General features: G+C 45.5%; 1 protein-coding gene across 1 annotated transcript in view; it reads right to left on the bottom strand.

Moving 5' to 3' along the window:
• Positions 1-21,233, bottom strand: part of LOC308676842 (DNA topoisomerase 2-beta-like) — a gene marked incomplete at both ends in the record, with an annotated part of 378,437 nt that overhangs the window by 114,363 nt on the left and 242,841 nt on the right. Inside the window, 1 exon segment of the mRNA XM_081342876.1 lies at positions 10,832-10,976. Within this exon segment, the coding sequence (XP_081199002.1) occupies positions 10,832-10,976 (145 nt within the window).

Here is a 21,233-nt window from a genome sequence, read left to right as displayed (position 1 = left end):
GACCTCCGAACTTTCCGTCGTGGCCTGAAGACCCACCTATTTGAAATGGCTGGTCTGGCCTGACGGGGGATTATGGGTTTTAATTTGTTGTTTTAGATTTGTAATACTGTTTTAACCGGGCATGGGTTTAATCTTTTTTAATTTTTGTATTGTCTTTTTTATATATGCCCTGTGAACTGCCCTGAGTCCCTACCAAGGAGAAGGGCGGTATACAAATTAAATAAAAAAAAACAAACGTGCATCTGGGCATCCAATTCCCACGCCAAGGGGTGGGTGGCCTCGGACATGGGGAGGCAGCGATGGTGTTTTGGTGTGCATGCAAGGAGAGGAGGAAAAAAGCAGCCCATGGGGGGGCAGTCAGGGGCAGGGCCTTTCCCTTCCCAGCCTTTCAGGAGGCTTCCCCCCCCACAGCATAATGACAAGTTTAATAACAAGCCGATCTGGCTTCGCCACATGGCTGCAAAATACTACAAGGACAATATTTACTTCCAAATGTTAATGAGAAACAGCAATGCTGAAACAATTACTGTTGCTTCCCAGTTTCTTCAAATGGCAGATCTTTAAAGGGAGAATCTTGTAAGTGTGGGGAGATAAGAGAGGGGGCAAAAAAGACTGGCTAGTTTTGAGTGAAGTGTTAGACCCTAACCCTGGCTCCAAACCAACTCTTTCAGCAGCCCTCCAGGTGATTTACACACACACAAAGACTCTAAGGACTTTGCAGCCCCAAAACTTCAGCAGTGGGGGAGATGCGATAGGTGAGGAAAAGCGAGTATTTTGCCTCATAGTCAAGAAGTGAGAAATTTGAATCTGGTCCTGCCACAAGTTGGGCAAAAGGAAGGGGGGTAAGGCTATCCCAAAACTGAAAGAATACAAGGGAGCTCCCCCCTTTCTCCCCCCATCACATTTTTTTAATCTCCTCCCACTCCATCCAGGTGCTGCTAGATGGAAAAAGCAAGAAGGGGGAGAAAGCAGGGTGTGTGTGTGTGTGTGTGTGAGTGTGTGTGTGTGTGTGTGTGTGTGAGAGAGAGAGAGAGAGTGAGAGAGAGAGAGAGAGAGAGAGAGAGAGAAAGAGAGAGAGAGAGAGAGAGAGAGAGAGAGAGAGAGAGAGAGAGAGAGAGAGAGAGAGAGAGAGAGAGAGAGAGAGAGAGAGAGAGAGCACAAGAGCTAGCCAGGAGGGAAAGGGAAGAGAAGGAGGAGGAAGAGGAGGAAGCAGAGGTGCTGGCCAGCAAAAGTGTGGGGAATGGAGAGTGTTGCAGATGGAGTAAGCAAACTTACAAAAAGAGGAGCTTCCCCCTTTCTCCCTGTCTTTTTTTTTAACTTCTTCCCATTCTGTTCCAGTGCCGCAGGAGGGAAAGAACGAGAAAGGGGAGAAAGCAAGGAAGGAGTGTAAGTGTGTGTGTGTGTGTGTGAGAAAGAGAGAGAGCTCCCATTTTTGGTGGACTAATAAGGATGATGCCACCACTGTACTAATCTTCCCTTTTTTAATTTCTGTATCTAATGTTAATATTTTTAATATTTTTACATTTATGATTTTAATTGTAAGTCACCCAGAGTAACTTTGCAAGCTGAGATCGATGGCATATAAATTTAATAAACAAACAATGTATTAACCCAATTAAAAATTTACACATTATGCTATGCCTATTTACATATATTGTAACTAAACCAATGTTGGTATCTGTTCTGCAGGACAGATCCATTACTATTGCTGAATAAACTTTTATTTTTATCTGTTGACTCCTTTACTCACTGGACATTCAGTTGTTATTCCACCATGATATGCTTTACCATCTCATCAAGATGATGGCAAAAAATACAGCAACTCTGATAATATCCCTTCCTTTCTGAAAACTGAGTGCATTCAAAAATAAATTTCTCTGGTAACAGGTGTACACAATCTGACCCACTTTCTACTTTTTTAAGTTCTTTTGAAGAAAACACATTGTTTAAAAACATTTTGGCTTTCACGGACTGGGGTGCAACTCAAGTTATGCTCTTATCAGTAATTGTTCTGTGGACATACATTGGTGGGGGGATGAGTTTGGGAATGGTTATTGTAGGCTACTGTTGAATATATAAGCACGTCTTTGAGACTGAGTTGAAGTTCACCTCCCCTGATCTGGTACTCTGAGTTGAGGAGTCAGGCCAGGACACATTTGTCTGTAACCTATTTTGTAACAAGGGAATGTAATAATATGTTTAGCATAAAATCTTAACATATTGTTAATGTTTTTAATAACATGTCATGAATGAATGAATACATAAACAAATTATTCTTAATTTGATCTTCCACAGTCATGGTGATAGGAAAGATATGGCAATTCAGAAATTTATTTTTTTCAGGACTTCCAGTTTTGCGCCATAGCGCACAGCCATGGGATAGCAAAGCTCTGCTCCCCGCACCCAATTTTGTCCTGCCAGGGTGACCCTAAATGGGTCTGAAGTTGCCCCAAAGAGGTGACCGTGAAGGAAAGGCGCTCCGTTGATCACAAAATGATGGTGGTCATTTCGTTTGATCTGGGGTAAGCCCTCCAACCTGACAGGAGAAAGGCTGGCGTTGCATCAGTGTCCAGCTCAAGCTACCTGCAGCCAAAGTCCAAGAGCACGAACAAGAACATTGGTGAACAGCGTGCTTAGAACTGGTGAGAGTATTGATCTTCTCTCTTCTGTCTACTAACTGAATCCTTGGGAAACACCCCGAAAGCAAGAAAAACTCCGAAAATGAAGGGAGGGGACTATATCCCCATTCCCTTATAGACAGAAGTGGCAAATTAATACTAAGGGAGAAAGAAATACACTGAAATTAAATTTAAAATACTACAGTCTGGACAAGTCTAGAAACTAAAAAAAAACCTGCTGAGACTACACCTAAAAGGATTTTAATGAAATTATTATATATATATATATATATATATATATATATATATATATATATATATATATATATATATATATATATATATATATATATATATATATATATATAATATTTTTGTCCGAAAAAACTGGAAAATGAATAACTACTGACCCCTAGTGGAGAATCAGAGCACAGAACACTAACAATAATGACTCAGAAACTGGTAGGATGCCTATGAAACAAAGAATAATCTGTTACTTTAAATTTTATATGACCTTGAAGACAGCTGGGAACAAAGTAAAAGCTGGCTCAGCCATAAGATTAAAAAGTGTCTGAAAGAAAAATATCTGAATTGTTGACTAAATCTAAGAATTGTTTAGAGAAAAAGAAAAACTTTGGCTCTTGGCTAATCTTTTAGAGGAGAATCTACAGGAAGGACTCAAGGTGGCTTAATGTACTGAATTGCAACTTTGACTGATTGATAATTAACCCCTGAATTAAAATATTGATGAAAGACTATTTGAAGGGGGGAGACAACATGGATACTGTACACTTATCAACAAATGGCAGGACATCACACTCAATATTCACTCCTGAAGGACTTAGCCTGGAACATCAAAGACTTTCAGAAGTAATATAAATAAGGTAAGGTAAGGTAAGGTAAGGTAAGATGATAAGGTAAGGTAAGATAAGATAAGTTAAGATAAGGTAACCTTTACTGTCATTTTTTTTTACTGTGGGCACAACGGCACACATCAAAAATGAAATTTAGTTGCCCGCTCTCAAAGTGAAACACATACGTATTTTCCGGCGTATAAGACGACTGGGCGTATAAGACGACCCCCTACATTTCCTGTTAAATTATAGGGTTTGGGCTATACTCGCCGTATAAGACTACCCCTCTTCCAACGCACACCAAATAAAAATTAAAAAACATCAGATTTGATTTTAATATGGTAATTTTAATTCAAATGCTTATGACATGCAGGTGCTTAGTAGGAAAACTGTCACTTATAAACATAAGGCTGTTTGTCATCAAACATGTAAACATAAAACAGTGCAAGTGGATTAAACTATAATAATAACAATAATAATAATAATAATAATAATAATAATAATAATAATAATAATAATAATAATAATAATAAGAAGAAGAAGAAGAAGAAGAAGAAGTAGTTGGAGGGGACCTTGGAGGTCATCTAGTCCAACCCCCTGCTAAGGCAGGAAACCCTATACCATTTCAGACAAATGGCTGTCCAGTCTCTTCTTAAAAACTTCCAGTGTTGGAGCATTCGCCACTTCTGGAGGCAGGTTGTTCCACTGGTTAATTGTTCTAACTGTCAGGAAGTTTCTCCTTAGTTCTAGGTTGCTTCTCTCCTTGACTAGTTTCCATCCATTGCTTCTTGTCCTGCTTTCATGTGCTTTGGAGAATAGCTTGGCTCCCTCTGCTTTGTGGCAGCCCCTGAGATATTGGATCACTGCTATCATGTCACCCCTCACCCTTCTCTTCGTTAAGCTACACATACCCAATTCCAGCAACCGTTCCCTATTTTCCTAATTCACTTTTTCACTTTTCCTAATTCACTCTAAAGCTTTCCCTGCGCAGAGCCTTAAATAACACCAGCTGCCTGCAATTAGTGCAGGTTCGCATCCCACCAGGCTCAAGGTTGACTCAGCTTTCCATCCTTCCAAGGTAGGTAAAATGAGGACCCAGATTGTTGGGGGCAATAAGCTGACTTTGTAATAATGCTGCTTGGGGTGTGTGTGAAAGCCCTAATAAACAGGCATATACACAGAATGAAGGCTATTGCTAAGCACATTGATTTGTGCTTTAAATTGTAAGCCACCCTGAGTCTTCGGAGAAGGGCAGGATATAAATGGGATTTTTTTAAAAAAAAGACCAAATGGGAGATCCGCTCCAGGTTTTCCAGCCAGCCCGCCCAGTTCCTGAGTCAAATGTGTCCTTAGAGCTAAGCCGCTGCTCTGGCTGCTGCCTTCCCCACCTGCCTTTCAAGTTGGGATATACTACAGCTGGTCTTCAACTTTAGAAGGAAAGACGCCCAGACCCCAGCCTGTAAAAAATCACAGACTGCAGCTTCTTCTCCAATTGGTCCCGCTTTCCCTGCGCAGACTAAATGGGAGATCCGCTCCAGGTTTTCCAGCCAGCCCTGTCCCTAAATTTTCAGCACCCGGCGTATAAGACGACCCCTGACTTTTGAGAAGATTTTCATGGGTTAAAAAGTAGACTTATACGCCGGAAACTACGGTACATGACACACACCTAAACATACTATATACAACATATGTACAGACCCACACCCCTACATATTCATAACAAATAAATATTAAATACTGTCCGTCTTGAATATACAGTATAACGGAAGGAGGAAGCTTGAGAGTTCACAAGGTTAGCTTGAGAGTTCACAAGTTCACAATATTTCAAGCCAAGACAAATACTTTCCAAGAGGAAATTTATGCAATGTTACGACAGATACAAAAGACAGTAGATGTAAACCACGAGGAAATCCAGAACAACTTTGACAACATAAATAAGCACATCTCCAATCTAAATCTACAATAAAAAACACCCAGAAAATGATGGTGAATGAACAAACAAATCAGATAACAGAACACAAATTGGAAGAACATGATAATATTGATGAAGCTACAAATGAAAAGAATTATAATCCAATACAAACAGGAAAAAATCTACAAGAGTTTTGTAGGGAAATTATTGCCGGCTGCAGCCATTAGAATTAGCGCAGCTGAAACAATTGTTTTTCAGTCTCCTGAAGACGAGCCATAATGAAACCACCTGTTCAGCACAAGGTCAATCAGTTAATTGTTAGCTATTAAAATGCAGCTGACATAACCAAGCCAGGGGAATATCATGCAGGTTCAGAGCCAATGGGAGAGTAGGATTTTTTGTTGTACACGAGCTCAATCCAATGAGTGAATTTCCTTGTAAATAAAAGGGAGCTTTGGGCTTCCGGTGGCGACGCGACGCTGAAGACAGCCATCTCCGGGCTGTCCGCTCCGCAGCTTTGTTGAATTGCTGAAAACAGCGCCGATCAGCTGTTTTGGTGATTCGGAAGCCCCCTCCCCGGGAGAAGAGGAGGGGGTGAGGCCCCAGGTAGGGGTTGAGCTCTCCGGGGCCGCCTGAGCTTTAAGTTTGGGCGGCTGAAGGATCGAGCCCCCCCGAAGCCTGGGTTTGCTCCGGGCTGCGCAGCGCCTCTGCTCCGTGATTTTTGGAGCAGAGCCAAGCGTTAGCAACCACCCCTGCCAGAAGGAAAGACTCTTGAGTGTGAAGACGCAGGCAGAGCGGTACAGGAGGTCAAGGTGAAGTGGACTTTTACTTTTACTCTCTAGTTCAATGGACTTTATGGCTTTAAAGTGAAAGTGCGCAGTAAGTGAAAGTGGGGGAAGATGGCGACTAAAACTTCCAAAGTTCTCCGGAGTGCGGGGGCTTCCCCGGTGCAACAAACCTTGTTGCAAGCTTTGCTTCCTCCTGCACCTGCTCCGGCATTGACGCTTAAGGATTTACAGGATGCCTTCGAAAAGCATTCACAATTAATGTCAGATATGATGGATGAAAAGCTGGAAAAGCTGGAGGAGAAACTGGAGGAGAAGATGGAAGAGAAGTTTAGAGCAATGAGGGCAGACATCTTGCCTGCAATTGAAGGTGTGGCTTTATGTGTGCAATGTTTGGATGAAAAAATGGAGGATCTTAGTCAAAAGAATTCTATATTAGAAGCAAAAGTATTAGAGAATGAAAATATAAGGGATAAAATGGATGGAGACTTGACTCTCGTCCAGTACCATCAGATGGAGTTTGCTATCAGAATCAGAGGCTTAAAAGAGAATCCTAAAGAAGACTTAAAGCAGCTGGTCTCTGAGGCTTTGGAAGCGGTACTGGGCCAGTCAGCAGCTGAAATTGAGGGAAGTATAGACAAAATCTTTCGTGTGAACTCATGGATTGCAAGGCAGAGGAAGCTACCTAGAGATGTGGTGGTTTACTTTACAAAGAGAGCAATTAGGGATGAAGTTATCCAAGTTGCTTATGATACTAAGCTTGTGGTTGCTGAGCAAGAAGTTTTGGTCTTAAAAGAGATTCCTCCAAAGATTTTAAGGAGAAGGAAAGATTTTGCCTTTTTGGCACAGGAACTTAAGAAATGTGACATCAAGTTTAGATGGGAGATTCCAGTGGGCATGGTGGTGATGCATGAAGGCAAGAGACATCGTTTGGTCACAGTGACTCAGGCATGTGATTTTTACAGTAAAGTTTTAAAAGCAACCCCTCTACCACTTTTGGAATCTGTAAAGGGAAATGGCGAGGGAAAGCCTCAAGATGCTGAAGGAATACAGACAGAGGAGAATGGTGCTGGAGGGGATCAAATTACAGTTTCATCGGCAGCATATTTGTTGTATGATAAGAAGGTAGATAATGTGTTTAAAGTGCATATTTTAAGACAGGCATTGTTGAGAGTTTGGAAGAAGTATAGACATAAGTTAGACTACAAGATGCCGTTGTGGGCAATCCCGAAACATGCAATAGAAAACATAAATGTTGGCTTCAAACATGATGTGACTACGTACAAGGAGATCTTAAGCTTGGAGAGGAACGTCTGGTGTTTGAAGCCGTACAATCTTTTGCGAGATGAGAAGATCGTTCAGACTTGGTTTCAATATGGTCAATTACGTGCCAGGTGGAAAGAAGACCAGAAAATTGGTTTCTCAATGACTGATGAAAATTTGGTAAAGCAAATTAGAAACCAGGGTCCAGCACATATCAAACGGATTTATCTTGCATTGATAGATATTGACTCAGAAACAGAACTTGTTAAAGACTGTATGATAAAATGGGCTCAGAATATTCAAGAAGTTATTACAATGGACACGTGGGAAAAGATCTGGGTGAGGAACGTAAAATTTACGCAAGCCCAAAACCTAAGAGAGAACTTTTATAAAATGTTTTATACATGGCATTTAGATCCTAAAAAGCTTGCAAGTATGTATCCGAACTATGCACCTAAATGTTGGAGATGTGGTGGCGAAGATGCAACGTATTTTCATATATGGTAGACCTGCAAAAAGGTTAAGGCTTTTTGGATAAAAATTTGGTGGAATATGCAGAAGATCTTCAAGCAAAGGATAAAGTTTTGTCCGCAATTGTTTTTATTGGGCATAATTACAGATGCTACTGTTGTGGACATTAAGTTGATGTTGAACTTAATCACAGCAGCAAGACTCTTAATAGGTCAATATTGGAAAAAGGAGGAACTGCCGACTATAGAAGAATGGACTCTAAAAGTTTCTGACCTGGCGGAAATGGCAAAGATTTCGGCTTACTTGAAAGATCATTCGCAAGAACGTTATATTATGGAGTGGAAAAAGTGGATTGATTATATCCAGAACAAATATGGGACTAAAAAGTTTCACTTAGCATTTGAATAAGTTTTTTTCTCTTTTTTTTCTTCTTCTCTTTCCTTTTATATGTAATATTAGTATTGCTTGTAGTCATCTCATATGAGCTAGAGTGCGATAGACTTAATAGTTTATTGTTGTTAGCATATGGATGTTTATGATTGTTCTTTGTTTTTATACCTTGTACTTAGCTCTGGGAAGTCGGGGGGGAGGGGGGAATGGGGGGGAGGGATAGGGAGGGTTAGGTAGGGGTGGGTGGAGGAAGGGGGGGGATTGTTAAAGATAAAATGTATTGTAAAACTTTTCAATAAAAAAAAGGGAGCTTTGGACATTGCTCTGGGCTCTCATCCCGAGATAGAAAAGACTCTGTCTTATTTTCATGAGAGACCACATGTGGTGACCCCGACGTGATTCTTTGAGACCCTCAGACTTACGCCTGGCATAGGCATAGTGCACTTCATCGGATCTTGCAGGACGGGACCGAATATTCAGTAAGTATGGGGAATGATTTTTCAGCGTCACAAAAACTCCATGCGAAGGAGTTACGCCAGATCTTAAAGAATACGTTTCCTGCTTTTTGTCAAGTAGGTTTAGGAGACATAGAAAACTTACTCAGAGTTATTTCAGCTCAATGTCCCTGGTATCCTGAACAAGGTACTTTAGAAGTTCAGGATTGGAAAAGGATAGGGAAAATTTTACATGAGGAACCAAGAGCCTCGATTAATCATTTACTTCTTTGGGAAAAAATTTTGGAAGCTTTAATAGCACATTCTAATCCTTTGTTCCTTTCACCAGAACTGTCTGCCCCGCTACCTTATGTGTTGACTCCGATGCCTCGTTTAGCTACCCCAAAGGCTCTGGAGGAGATTAAGTTAATATCCAAGTCGTATACATCATTACCTGAAATTAACAATTTGGAGGGGTCCAAAAAAGTTGATGAAGCAAGTACAAAAAGTTTAAAGTGTCAAGGGGCAGTTGGGGTAGTTAGAGCAGGATTTGACGAAGCTCAAGGGAAAGGGTTATTGTCACCGGAGGAATCGGTAGAAGGTTTGGAGGCTTTTCCCATAACGGTGGAGATAGATGGTCAAGGAAATAGGCAATATCGTTGGCAGCCATTGCCTTTTTCTATTTTGAGAGAAATTAGGAAAAGTATAACTGAGACAGGATTGCATTCCTCCTTTGTGCAAGGAACCATAGAAGGGATATCTACAGGATATAATATGGTACCACAAGATTGGAAGGATTTGTGGAGAATGCTTTTAACACCGGCACAGTATGTAGTTTGGGATTCTGAATATCAGCGTAACGCTATTGTAGCTGGAAACAACTCTGGAGGAGCTTACACTCCAGATCAAGTTTATGGTTCTGGTCGATTTGCCACTGTTCTACAACAAGTAGGAGGAATTCCTGATGCTGCTTATCCTGTAATTGGCCGTTGTGTGATAAGCGTGTATAAAAAGGTACCTCAGTCAGGCAAACCCACTAAGTCTTTTACTAATGTCTGACAGGGGCCAACTGAGCCTTATCCAGAATTCATTGATAAGTTGAAAGAGGCTATTGAGAAACAAATTGATAATGCAGAAGCAGTTCAAGAACTTTTGTTGAAATTGGCTTATGAAGCTGCAAACGCAGACTGTAAAAAAGCTCTAACTTTTTTCAAGAGATTTGACTCGCCCTATCAGATGGAGTATTATATGAGTAAACACTTGTTTGAATATGGTTAAAAGAATAGAGAACTTTGAACATAAAGGGGCCCAATAACAATAGGGACAAGAGATTTAAGTAATATAGTATGTTTTACAATATATGAAATGTAAAAATATTGGGATGGTGTACCTAAATAGAAAAATTTGGATATTTAGATGATTAACATTGAGAAAATCATGACTGATAAGAATGGATTGAATAAAAGCGGAAATTAAGCTTAAACAAAAATCTAATGAGATGATGGTTATAAGAATAATATAAGCTGATAAATAATATGTGTTATACATAGATGTTATTACTACTTGTATAAATATGAAAAAATGTTTATATTTAATCATTTATATATTGAAAATATTAAGTATTATATTTTGGTTAAGGTTGAAGAAGAATACAAATGGGAGAAGGGAAGATCAAGGAAATATATTATTAATGTACTAATTATGGAATTATCAAATTTAATCATTATTGACTGTTAATTAATTATTATTGCCTTTTTTATTTTATTTTATTTTTTTCAAATATATAAACCAAGACAACACGCTGTACACCAGGCATTGGAGATTGTTATTGTTAAAAAAACAATAAAATATTTATATTAAAAAAATATTTTTTCAATAATTACATTTATATTTTATCAGTAGATCCAAATGTTATAGCCTTAGCCTACTTCTTTTTAAAAAGTCAACTGTGCATATTATCTGAGATAAGGATTGTTTCAGATACTACAAATACACAATACTGGTGGTACATCTTTGTAATGTTTGAGCATAAATGAGGGTCTAAGAGCATAAAACCTACTCTGTGTCTCTGCAAGATGTTCCCTTCTGTCACACTATTACTCACCAGACTCTTTCTTCTCTCTCTTGGGCTTAGGTGTCTTAGTCATTGGGCCAGAGGTATTAAGCAAGTCTTCTCCAGCACCTTCTATTGGTGTACCACCAAATTCTTCATCAAATTCCAGCTTTATTGCTGTAGTATGAAGGTCCCCCTAAAATTAAAAAGAAAACAAGTGACATAATGGTCAAGAGAATTGTACAAATTGAGAAATAAGATCAATAAATATCCTTGGGGAAAAACCTCAATCTTTCAAACTCCATTTCCAGTCTTGTATATGAGATGACATATGTATACTGCCTTTCCATTTCACGACAATGTACAAGGCAATTAGCAATACATTCAATCCAAAAACAGAACTAAAATCTGTTTAAAACACACACTGTACATTACAAATAAAATCAATACTTTAAAAAGTTCATAAGTTACCCTGTGTACCCTGTGGTTACAAAGTTGCCTTGTGGTAAGATGGGTGGCCAATAAATTTTATAAATAAATAAGTTGAAATTAAAAAGTTGTGTTTTAACCTTTGTACAAACTAAGAGTTTTGAATAATATTCAATTCCCAATGTCAGGACCCACCTCAATCCACATCTTAGGAAATAAGAACTCTTGGATGCAAGTTTAGTCCAAAAGGAAAATGTTTACTAGGATGGAATCGATTGTGGCAATACAAGACGGAATCTAACAAAGTTACATTTCAATCCTATATAAAGCATTCCCTGGTGTACTTGAATGCCAGGTCCGTGGTCAACAAGGCTCCCCTTATTAGGGATTTAGTTGAGGGTGAGCATGCGGACCTGGCTTGCATCACGGAGACTTGGTTGGGCCCAGAGGGTGGGGTCCCTTTGGTTGATCTTTGCCCACCAGGCTTCCGGGTGCTACACCAGCCTCGAGCTCAGGGTAGGGGTGGGGGTGTGGCGGTGATCGTTAGGGAGACCTTATGTCCGCGGGAGACCACCGTTCCTCAGATAGTCGGGTGTGAGTCTCTCTTCATGAGATTTGGCTCTGGGGCGCAGTTGGGCTTGCTGCTCGTGTACATTTCGCCTAGTCGCGTAGCGGCAGCCCTGCCCGAGCTGCTCGATGTCCTCTCAGGGTTGGTGGTTGAGTTCCCCAAACTTATAGTTTTGGGAGACGTCAACCTACCATCCCTGGGAGGTTCATCTGAGCTTGCTCGGGAGTTCATGGCTTCCATGACGGCCATGGACCTGACGCAGGTAATTTCTGAGCCAACTCATGGGGGAGGCCACACCCTTGACCTGATTTTCTTATCTGGACGGTGGTTGGATGATCTTGGTGGGGGCTTTCCATTTATTATGCCCCTGTCATGGACCGATCATCACCTCCTGCGGCTGGTCTTCCATTTTGCCACCCCCCGCCGTGGAGGTACGGAGCCAACTAGATGGTACCGCCCCAGACGCCTAATGGATCCTGAGAGATTCCAAGCGGCGCTGGGGTCTCCACCTGCCTCCATTGCTCACAGCTCGGCGGATGCCTTAGTGGAAGCCTGGGAAAGGGCAGCCACTGAGGCACTCGACCGGGTTGTACCCATGCGGCCCCTGACCCGGCGCAGATCCCAGCGAGCTCCATGGTTCTCCGCGGAGCTCCGGGAGATGAAGCGTCGGAAACGGGGCCTAGAGAGCTGCTGGAGGTCCAGCCGATCTGAACCCGACCGATTGCGGTTAAGAACCTACATTAGGTCTTATCTCGCTGCGATGAGGGAGGCGAGGTGTAATTACTTCTCCACCCTCATCGCGTCCGCAGATAATCGCCCGGCCGCCTTGTTTAGGGTGACTCGCTCCCTTCTTAATCAGGAGGTGAGGGAGGATCCCTTGCAGGGTCGTGCCGAGGAGTTTGGTCAACATCTGTCGGATAAAATCGCTCGGATTCGGACCGGTTTGGACTCCAGCTGGGCAGAGTCTGACGATCAGGACACGGGCGGTCTTGTCAATGTTATCTGGGAGGAGTTTGATTCTGTGACCCCTGATGAAGTGGACAGGATTATGGGGAAGCTGAGTTCCACCACATGTTTATTGGACCCGTGCCCTTCTTGGCTGGTTTATGCAGCTAGGGAGAGGACACGAGGCTGGCTCCAGGCGGTTATATCTGCTTCTTTGAGTGAGGGTTGTTTCCCCACCATCTTGAAGGAGGCGGTGGTGAGACCTCTCCTCAAGAAGCCTGCCTTGGACCCAGCTGTATTGAACAACTTTTGTCCAGTCTCCAACCTTCGCTTTCTTGCGAAGGTTGTTGAGAGTGTGGTGGCGCATCAGCTCCCTCTGGTCCTGGATGAAGCGGATTATCTGGACCCTTACCAATCGGGTTTCAGGCCCGGGCACAGCACGGAGACGGCATTGGTCGCTCTGGTGAATGATCTCTGGAGGGCTCGGGATAGGGGGTATTCCTCTGTCCTAGTCCTATTAGACCTCTCGGCGGCTTTCGATACCATCGACCATGGTATCCTGCTGCAGCGTCTCAGGGGATTGGGAGTGGGAGGCACGGTTTTTCAGTGGTTCTCCTCCTATCTCCTGGGACGCTCGCAGTCGGTGTTGGCAGGGGGGCAGAGGTCGACCCCTAGGACTCTCGCTTGTGGAGTTCCTCAGGGGTCGGTCCTCTCGCCTCTCCTGTTCAACATCTATATGAAACCGCTGGGTGAGATCATTCGTGGTTTTGGAGTTGGGTATCATCAATATGCTGATGATACCCAACTTTTTATTTCGACCCCAAACCACCCCAGTGATGCCCTCGCTGTGATGTCCCGTTGCCTGGAGACGGTTCGGGTCTGGATGGGGAGGAACAGACTTCAACTCAACCCTGACAAGACTGAGTGGCTGTACATTCCGGCTTCCCGAGACACCTGGGATGTTCCACCTCTTTCTATGGGGGGTGAGCTTTTACCCCCTGTGGATAGGGCTCGCAACTTGGGAGTCCTCCTAGATTCACGACTCACTTTGGAGGATCACATAGTGGCCGTGACTAGGGGGGCTTTTGCCCAGGTTCGCCTGGTGCGCCAGTTGCGGCCCTATCTGGACCGGGAGGCCTTGTGTACGGTCACTCATGCGCTCGTGACCTCTCGCCTAGACTACTGTAACGCTCTCTACATGGGACTTCCCTTGAAGACTACTCGGAGGCTCCAACTGGTACAGAATGCGGCCGCGAGAGTTGTCTTGGGAGTTTCCCGGTACTCCCATGTTACACCTTTGCTCCGTGAGCTGCATTGGTTACCAGTTGTCTTCCGGGTAAGGTTCAAGGTTTTGGTTATGATCTTTAAGTCCCTACATGGCATGGGTCCGCGATACCTCGAGGACCACCTGCTGCCGGCGTCGACTCCCCTCCGCCCTGTGCGCGCCCACAGAGAGGGCCTCCTCAGGGTGCCTCCTGTCAGGGAATGTCGACTGGTGGCCCCCAGGGGGAGGGCCTTCTCTGTGGGTGCTCCGGCGTTATGGAACCAACTGCCGGTTGAGCTCCGGATGGCATCAGACCTCCGATCCTTCCGTCGCGGGTTGAAGACCCATTTATTTGAACTAGCGGGTCTGGCCTGATGGGGGTACTTGGGTTTTTTATAGGTTTGTTTTATAATTCTGGTTTTAACTTGGGCATTAATTTAATTATCTTTTAATGTTTGTACTGTTGTTTATATTTATGCCCTGTGAACCGCCCTGAGTCCCTTTGGGAGAAGGGCGGTATAAAAATCTCAATAAATCTAAATCTAAATTTCAGCCCCTCCCCTCATCCATTTGGTCAGGCTCTCATCATTTGCTTAGGTGTCAGGTCCTTCCATGGAAAAGGGAACTCTCCTTGGTTTTATGGTTATTGCTTTTCTTTTTAGTTGTAAATGAAGATGCAATCCAGATCTGTCTGTCCCCCTCCCTCCCCCAGTTCAAATGTTCCCTGTTGTTTGAAGATCGCCTAAAGTCTATCCTCTCCTCCCCCCCTTCGGAGAGATGGCAGAATCCCCAGAATAAGCACATTGTTCTACCTATACATTTATGAAATGTGATATAAATGGATTCTGACATTCGGCTCTCCTTTCAGAAAAAAGATGAGTCCATCTGTGGGGAAAGAAAACATATAAATGTTAGCCTGGTTTGTTCGGATATTCTGTATGAAACCTCTTAAGCAACTTAGGTGCTTTAACATGGAGTTTGTTAACCCACTCATTTTCTGAGGAGGGGAGGTGTTTCCATGCCACTAAATATTGTATCGTTCCATGGTGTTTTCTGGAATCTAAGATTTCTTTCACTTCAAAATGTTGTTCTCCTTCCACCATGATGGGGGTGGTGGTGGTGGGATTTTTGCTCGTAGTGGTGATTGTTGTTCTCTCTTTAATAGACTGCAGTGGAAGGTTGGGTGTATTCGTCTAAGATTTTTGGGTAGTTCTAATTCAACTGTTACTGGGTTTATGATTCTTTTAATTGGAAAGGGTCCAATATATTTTGGTCCTAGTTTTTTACAGGGTTGGAGTGATTTCAGGTATTTTGTGGATAAATATACCATCTCTCCTACCCTAAATGGTGTGGGATCGGTTCTTTTTTTGTCTGCCTGTGTCTAGTATGCTTTTCTGGCATCTTCCAACGCTTTCCTAACGATTGGCCATGTATTTTGTAATTGAGCAATCCATTCCTTCAGATCAGGGATAACCGGTTCTTTTGGGGTTAGTTCTGGTATTGGGTTGAAACTCTGGCCTGTAGCTACTTGAAAAGGAGTGTAACCTGTGCTTGAGTGGACTGCATTATTATATGCTACTTCTGCAAAAGGCAGTAGGTCCGTCCAGTCGGACTGCTGAAAATTAATAAAGCATCTCAGATATTGTTCAAGTATATTATTAAGTCTTTCAGAAGCTCCGTCTGTCTGAGGATGGTGACTAGATGACAGTCCTTGGGTGGTTCCTAAGAGGGATAAAAATTCTTTCCAAACTGCCGACGTAAATTGCACCCCTCTGTGAGATATGATGCGTTGTGGTACCCCGTGCAATATGTAAATATGCTGTACAAAAAGTTTTGCTAATGCTTTTGCGGTCGGGATTTTTTGGCAAGGTATGAAATGTACTTGCTTAGAGAACAGATCTGTGACAGTCCAGACTACGGTGTTTCCATTACTTTCTGGCAGTTCTACGATAAAATCCATGGCTATTTCTTTCCATGGGGCTGAGGGGTTTGCCACCGGTTGTAACAGACCTGGCGGTTTCCCTTGCAGTCTTTTGGCCATCACGCAAATGTAACAGCTACCCACATAGCTTTCTATGTCTTTTTTCATAGATGGCCACCAAAATTGCCTTTTAGTTAAGTGTAAGGTTTTTACAAAGCCAAAGTGTCCTGCTGATTTTGTATCATGGCACAGTTGCATGAAATTGATTCTCTGTGTGGCAGGTATATATAGCTTCTCCCCCACCCATGGCAGTCCATCTTTAATTGTGCACACATGTTTATTTTTCTGGAACCATTCATCACTTTCCAAAGATTTCCTGAATTCTATTCCAGTTTGGCTATCTACCTTCGGCTTCATTTTTTCTTGTGCCCTGGTGGTGACTGGTGCTGCCAGTTGTTGTTCAGGTACAAGTGGTTTAAAGTCAGTAACTCTTGTGCTGTTATATTGGGGCATGCGGGATAATGCATCTGCCAGGAAGTTCTTTCCCCCCGGTAAGTGTTTGAGAGTGAAATTGAATCGGTGAAAATGTTGGGACCAGCGGGCTTGCTTAGGAGTGAGCTTCCTGGGTGCTTTTAGTGCTTCCAAATTCTTGTGGTCTGTCCAGACCTGGAAAGGTATTTTATTTCCTTCTAAAAATTGGTGCCATGTTAGTAATGCCCACCTCAACGAGAATGCCTCTTTTTCCCATATTGGCCAGCGTTGTTCTGTTTCTGTGAGTTTTCTGGATGTGTATGTGCATGGTTGCAACGTCCCCCCATCATTTTCTTGTAATAGTACGGCTCCTACCGCTACATCACTCGCATTTGCCTGTATTACAAAAGGTTTGTCGGGATCTGGGTGTTTTAGGACAGGTTCAGCAGAAAAAAGTCTCTTTAGCCTCTCAAATGCTGCTTGACATTCCATTGACCATTTTAGAGGCTGGCTGGGTTTCACAGGTGACCCCCCCTTCGTTTTCAACAAATTTGTGAGGGGCATGGCTATTTGGCCAAATGCGGGGATGAATTGGTGGTAGAAATTTGCAAACCCCAGGAAACTTTGCAATTGCTTCCGTGTGCGGGGGGGTGCCCACTCTAGTACTGCCCTGACCTTCTCAGGGTCCATTTCGATGCCCTCTGGAGATATGCAATATCCCAGGTAGTCTATTTTTTCCTGATGGAATTCACACTTCGATAATTTAGCATATAAATGGGCAGCTCGCAACTTCTTCAGGACTGCTCTGACTAGTTCGATATGTTCCTCTTTGGTTTCTGTGAAGATAAGGATGTCATTGAGGTAAACCAGGACCCCCTTATATAGGTGCTCTCTCAGCACGTCAATAATTAATTGCATAAAGACTGCGGGGCCCCCTTGCCGTCCGAATGGCAATACTTTGAATTGATAGCACCCCATTGGGCAGTTGAATGCAGTCTTCCATTCGTCTCCTTCCTTAATCCTAATACGATAGTATGCTTCCCTCAGGTCTAGTTTGGTAAAAATCTTTCCTTTCGATAGGTGGGATAGCATATCCTTCATTAGGGGAAGGGGGTACAGATTACATTCACTAATTGTATTTAGGTTCCGGTAATCTACGGACAAGCGGAAAGAACCATCCTTCTTCTCCCTGAACAGAACCGGGGCGGCCACTTTGGGTTTGGCAGGCTCAATAAATCCTCTTTCTAAGTTTTTCTTTATGAATCTTTCCATTTCTGCCATTTCCCTTGGGCTCATGGCATACATCCTGGGTTTTGGGAGTTTTGCCCCAGGTTTGAATTTTATGGTGCAGTCTATGGGGCGGTGGGGGGGAAGCTCATCTGCTCTTTCCTCACTGAAAACCTCAGCCAGGTCCCTGTATTCCTCCGGTATCTCTGGTAACCCCTTCTCTTTCCCCACTGCTGCTGTCTCCTCCCTCTGGGTTGGGGGGGTGCTTTTGGAGTCTAAGTTCTTCTGCCCCCCCCCTTTGGGAAATTGAGTTCTGCTGTCCTCCAGTTTATCCCGGGGTTCCATTTCTTCAGCCATTCCAGTCCTAGAATCATTGGGCATTCCATGCCTGGGGCCACTATAAACGTTATGTCCTCCTCATGGGGCCCCAGTGATAGGTGGATTGGTAAAGTGGCTAGGGTGGCTGGTCCTCCCCCTGCTATTGTCCCATCTAATTGACTAAAAGAGATTGATTGTTTTAGCTTCCTCACTGGGATGCTCAATCTCTCCACCAGCGTTGGGCTGATAAGGCAGCGGATGCACCCAGAGTCTATCAGAGCTTTTATTTTGGCTGCTTCAGGCATAGGGGAAGCTAATATAGTCACTGTCTTAAGTATGGGTGGAAGGGGTCCACTTACCAATGGTTCTCCCTCTGAGCTGTCTTCCGAGTTGTCCACCGTCCCTGCGGTGCAGGCCGGAGTCCAATCCCAGTTCCTGGCAGGAATTGTGGACTCTACAGCCTCTGTCCCCTTCATGGAAGATTCTTTTGTGTTGCCTTGGGGCTTCCTCGGCTTCTTGGAGGATGATGCCTCTGGTTTTCGTGGGGGGGCTTTTGAACGAAATTCTGCAGCACGGTGGCCCTCTCTCCCGCAGTTGAAACAACCCGTTGATTTTTTGGCTGTGGCTGGTGGTTTTTCCCACTCGCGTGTTTGCTCGGGTGGCAGGCGGCCCCATGGTTTTCCTCTGCGGTGTCTCTTCAGTAGGTCTATTTCCACTTCCTCCGCCAGGATGTACCAGTCGTCGAGATGGGGTGGGTCTCCTCGAGGCAGGCAAGCGTCATACAGGTCGTAGTTTAGACCGTCTTTGAAGTGGCTAAGGAGTATGTCTTCTGGCCAGTTCAGCTTGCTGGCAATGCCTCGGAATTCTTGGGTATAATCAGCCACTGCTCGCCTGCCCTGCCTCACCGTTTTGATTCTCTCCCGGGCCTTACGGTCAGCCAAAGGATCCTCGAACCGCCGCCTCAAAGATGACATGAATCGGTTGAAGTCATTGAGTTCTGGGGCATTGGAGTCATGCAAGTTCACCACCCAGTCTGCAGCCGTCCCGTCCAGGGCAGATTGCACAATTCGGATGCGTGTTTTGTCACTGGGGATGTCCCGTCCGTACTCTTCCATGTAGCTGAGGACTTGGGTTAGGAAAAATCCCAGTCGTGATGGCTCCCCCTTGAATTTGACTTCCAGGGGCGGGAGTCTTTGGCTGGAGCGTTGTCTGCGCCGTGGCCGGTATCGCTCCTCATCCTGGTCCCCGTCTGTGGTTCTGGGGTGGGTGGGTACTGCTGAGGCAGCAATTCCTGTTCCATTGGACGGCCCCGGGGTTTCAGGTGCTGGATCCCCTCCGTTACCTTTCCAGTTGCGTCCCCAGGTGCTGCCTTGGTTGCGATTTTCAGCTCTCTCCTCCCTCAGTGAGCTCAGGGTTGCTTTCATCAGATCAATGGCCTTTTCCAGGATCCGCTCCTCCTCGCTGGCGTGCAGGGAACTCTCCATCTCTTGCCTCCATTCCGGTTGGTGGTTACTCCGCCTCAGGGTCGCTTCTCCCGAAGCCTTTTCCCATTCGGACGGGCCGCGGGGAGCCTCACCAGGCCGCCAGGCTCCTGCAGAGCACCCCGTCAGGCCCGAAGCCTCCCGCCGGCGCCCGTCATTTCCCGGAGGGCCGGCTCAGCATGCGGCCCTTCCCGGCGTCCCCGTAACCGCCCGGAGCAACGTACCAGGCCGCAGGGCCGTTCGCCGGAATCCTCACCTCCTCGCCATGCTGCCGGGCTCCGGAAGCGGCTGGCCACGCCCACACCACTCCGACGGGCCGGGGAATGGGTCAATTGAAAGAACAGCGCAGCGGCGGGCCGCCTGTCAGCTGGGGAGGCCGCGGACCAGCCAGCCGGCTCCCAGAAGCTGCTTACAGGCCGGGAAGGGGCCGTGCGATGGACTGGACGATGGACTGGGCGATGGCTGCCCAGCGCCCGGCCTGCAGGATAAGAATGGGTGCCTGGGTGGGCCAGGGGGTGACGGAGACGACCGGTGGGCCGGGGAGGGGTTTAGAGCGCAGATTGCGGCGGTCTGGGGCGGTGAGGGGAAAGAGGAGCCTAGGCAGAGTTCTGGGGGGAAGGAGGGAGGTTTAGGCTGGGGGGTAACTTACCGGCTGCATTGGTGGTGGGATGGGAGCCAAAAGGAGGGAATCTTGGGAGGCGGTGTTTAAGTAGGGTGGGGGCGTGGTGGTGTGATTAAGGGTGTGGTGGTGGGAGACGGCCTTGCCGGTTATTTAACAGCGTTGACTGTGCTGTGAAGTCAACGCTGACTTCATTTGTCTTTGAGCAACTGTTTATGAGGAAAATAAACACGGCTAGAAGAACCAGCTCCCGTTCCGGTTTCAATCTTTTGGTGACTCGTCGGACGGGGTCTGATAGTAAGTCAGCGTTCCTTTATTCTTTGTGGGGAGCTCTTTTCCCGGAGGTTTGTTATGGCAGAAGGCACGGAGGATTCTGCACCACTGGCTGAGGAGCAGGAGGAAGCTGGAGCTGCGGCTGGGCTCTTGGAGTCAGTGGAGGTGGGGGAGGAGGCGTTGCCCTCGGTGCGGCGAAAGGAAAAACCTCCCCCACTCGAAGGCCTTGGTCCAGGGTCTCAGGAGGCTGCAGTGCGGAGTCGCAGCAGCGATCGGTGGACGCGTTCTGATGGGGATCATCGAGGGCTCGGCCAAGGCCTGATGAACCGGCCTAAAGGTGCGTCTTCTGAGTGGAGGGAGCGGTGTTTCATGGAGGACAGCGGTGAAGATTGGAGCTACTCCACCGTTCCGGGCAACCGTACTATGGAGATTCTCAGAGAGCGGTTCGGGGAAGTGAGGGGTCGGGAGCCTGGGTTTTGGTCTGTTCCGGATGAGTCTGACCAGGGGCAGTGGTCCCTCCCAGGTGGCCTTGCTCGGCGGTCTAGCCCACCCCGCTTCCGTATGGACAGCCCGAGGCACCAGGGATCAGCCCGGCAGCCTGAGGTTCACAGAGGTCCCGGGGTTTCGGCTCCTGCTACGGCGGTACCAAGCGGCACGACTCCTTGGGACAGTGTTACCGGAAGACCAAGACAGCAGCCGTCACGACCAGATGGGGGGGTTCCAGCCCAGGGGGTGCCGCTGGCTCCTTGGGGTCAAGGGTTGGCGTGGGGTCCTCCGCCCCTGACCGCGGTCTATGATGGTCATCCAGACCGCCTGGCAATGTTTTTGGGGCAGGTGATTAATCACATGGACCAATACGGCCCGGCCTATACGTCCCAGTGGGCGATGGTAGTGGCTGTAACAGCATGTCTACAAGGAGAGGCCGCGGCCTGGGCGG

This window comes from Vipera berus (assembly GCF_964194415.1).
Source record: "Vipera berus genome assembly, chromosome: W".
NCBI lineage: Eukaryota > Metazoa > Chordata > Lepidosauria > Squamata > Viperidae > Vipera > Vipera berus.
Note: the sequence above shows the minus strand (reverse complement) of the source record. Positions and strands in the feature narration are given on the sequence as shown.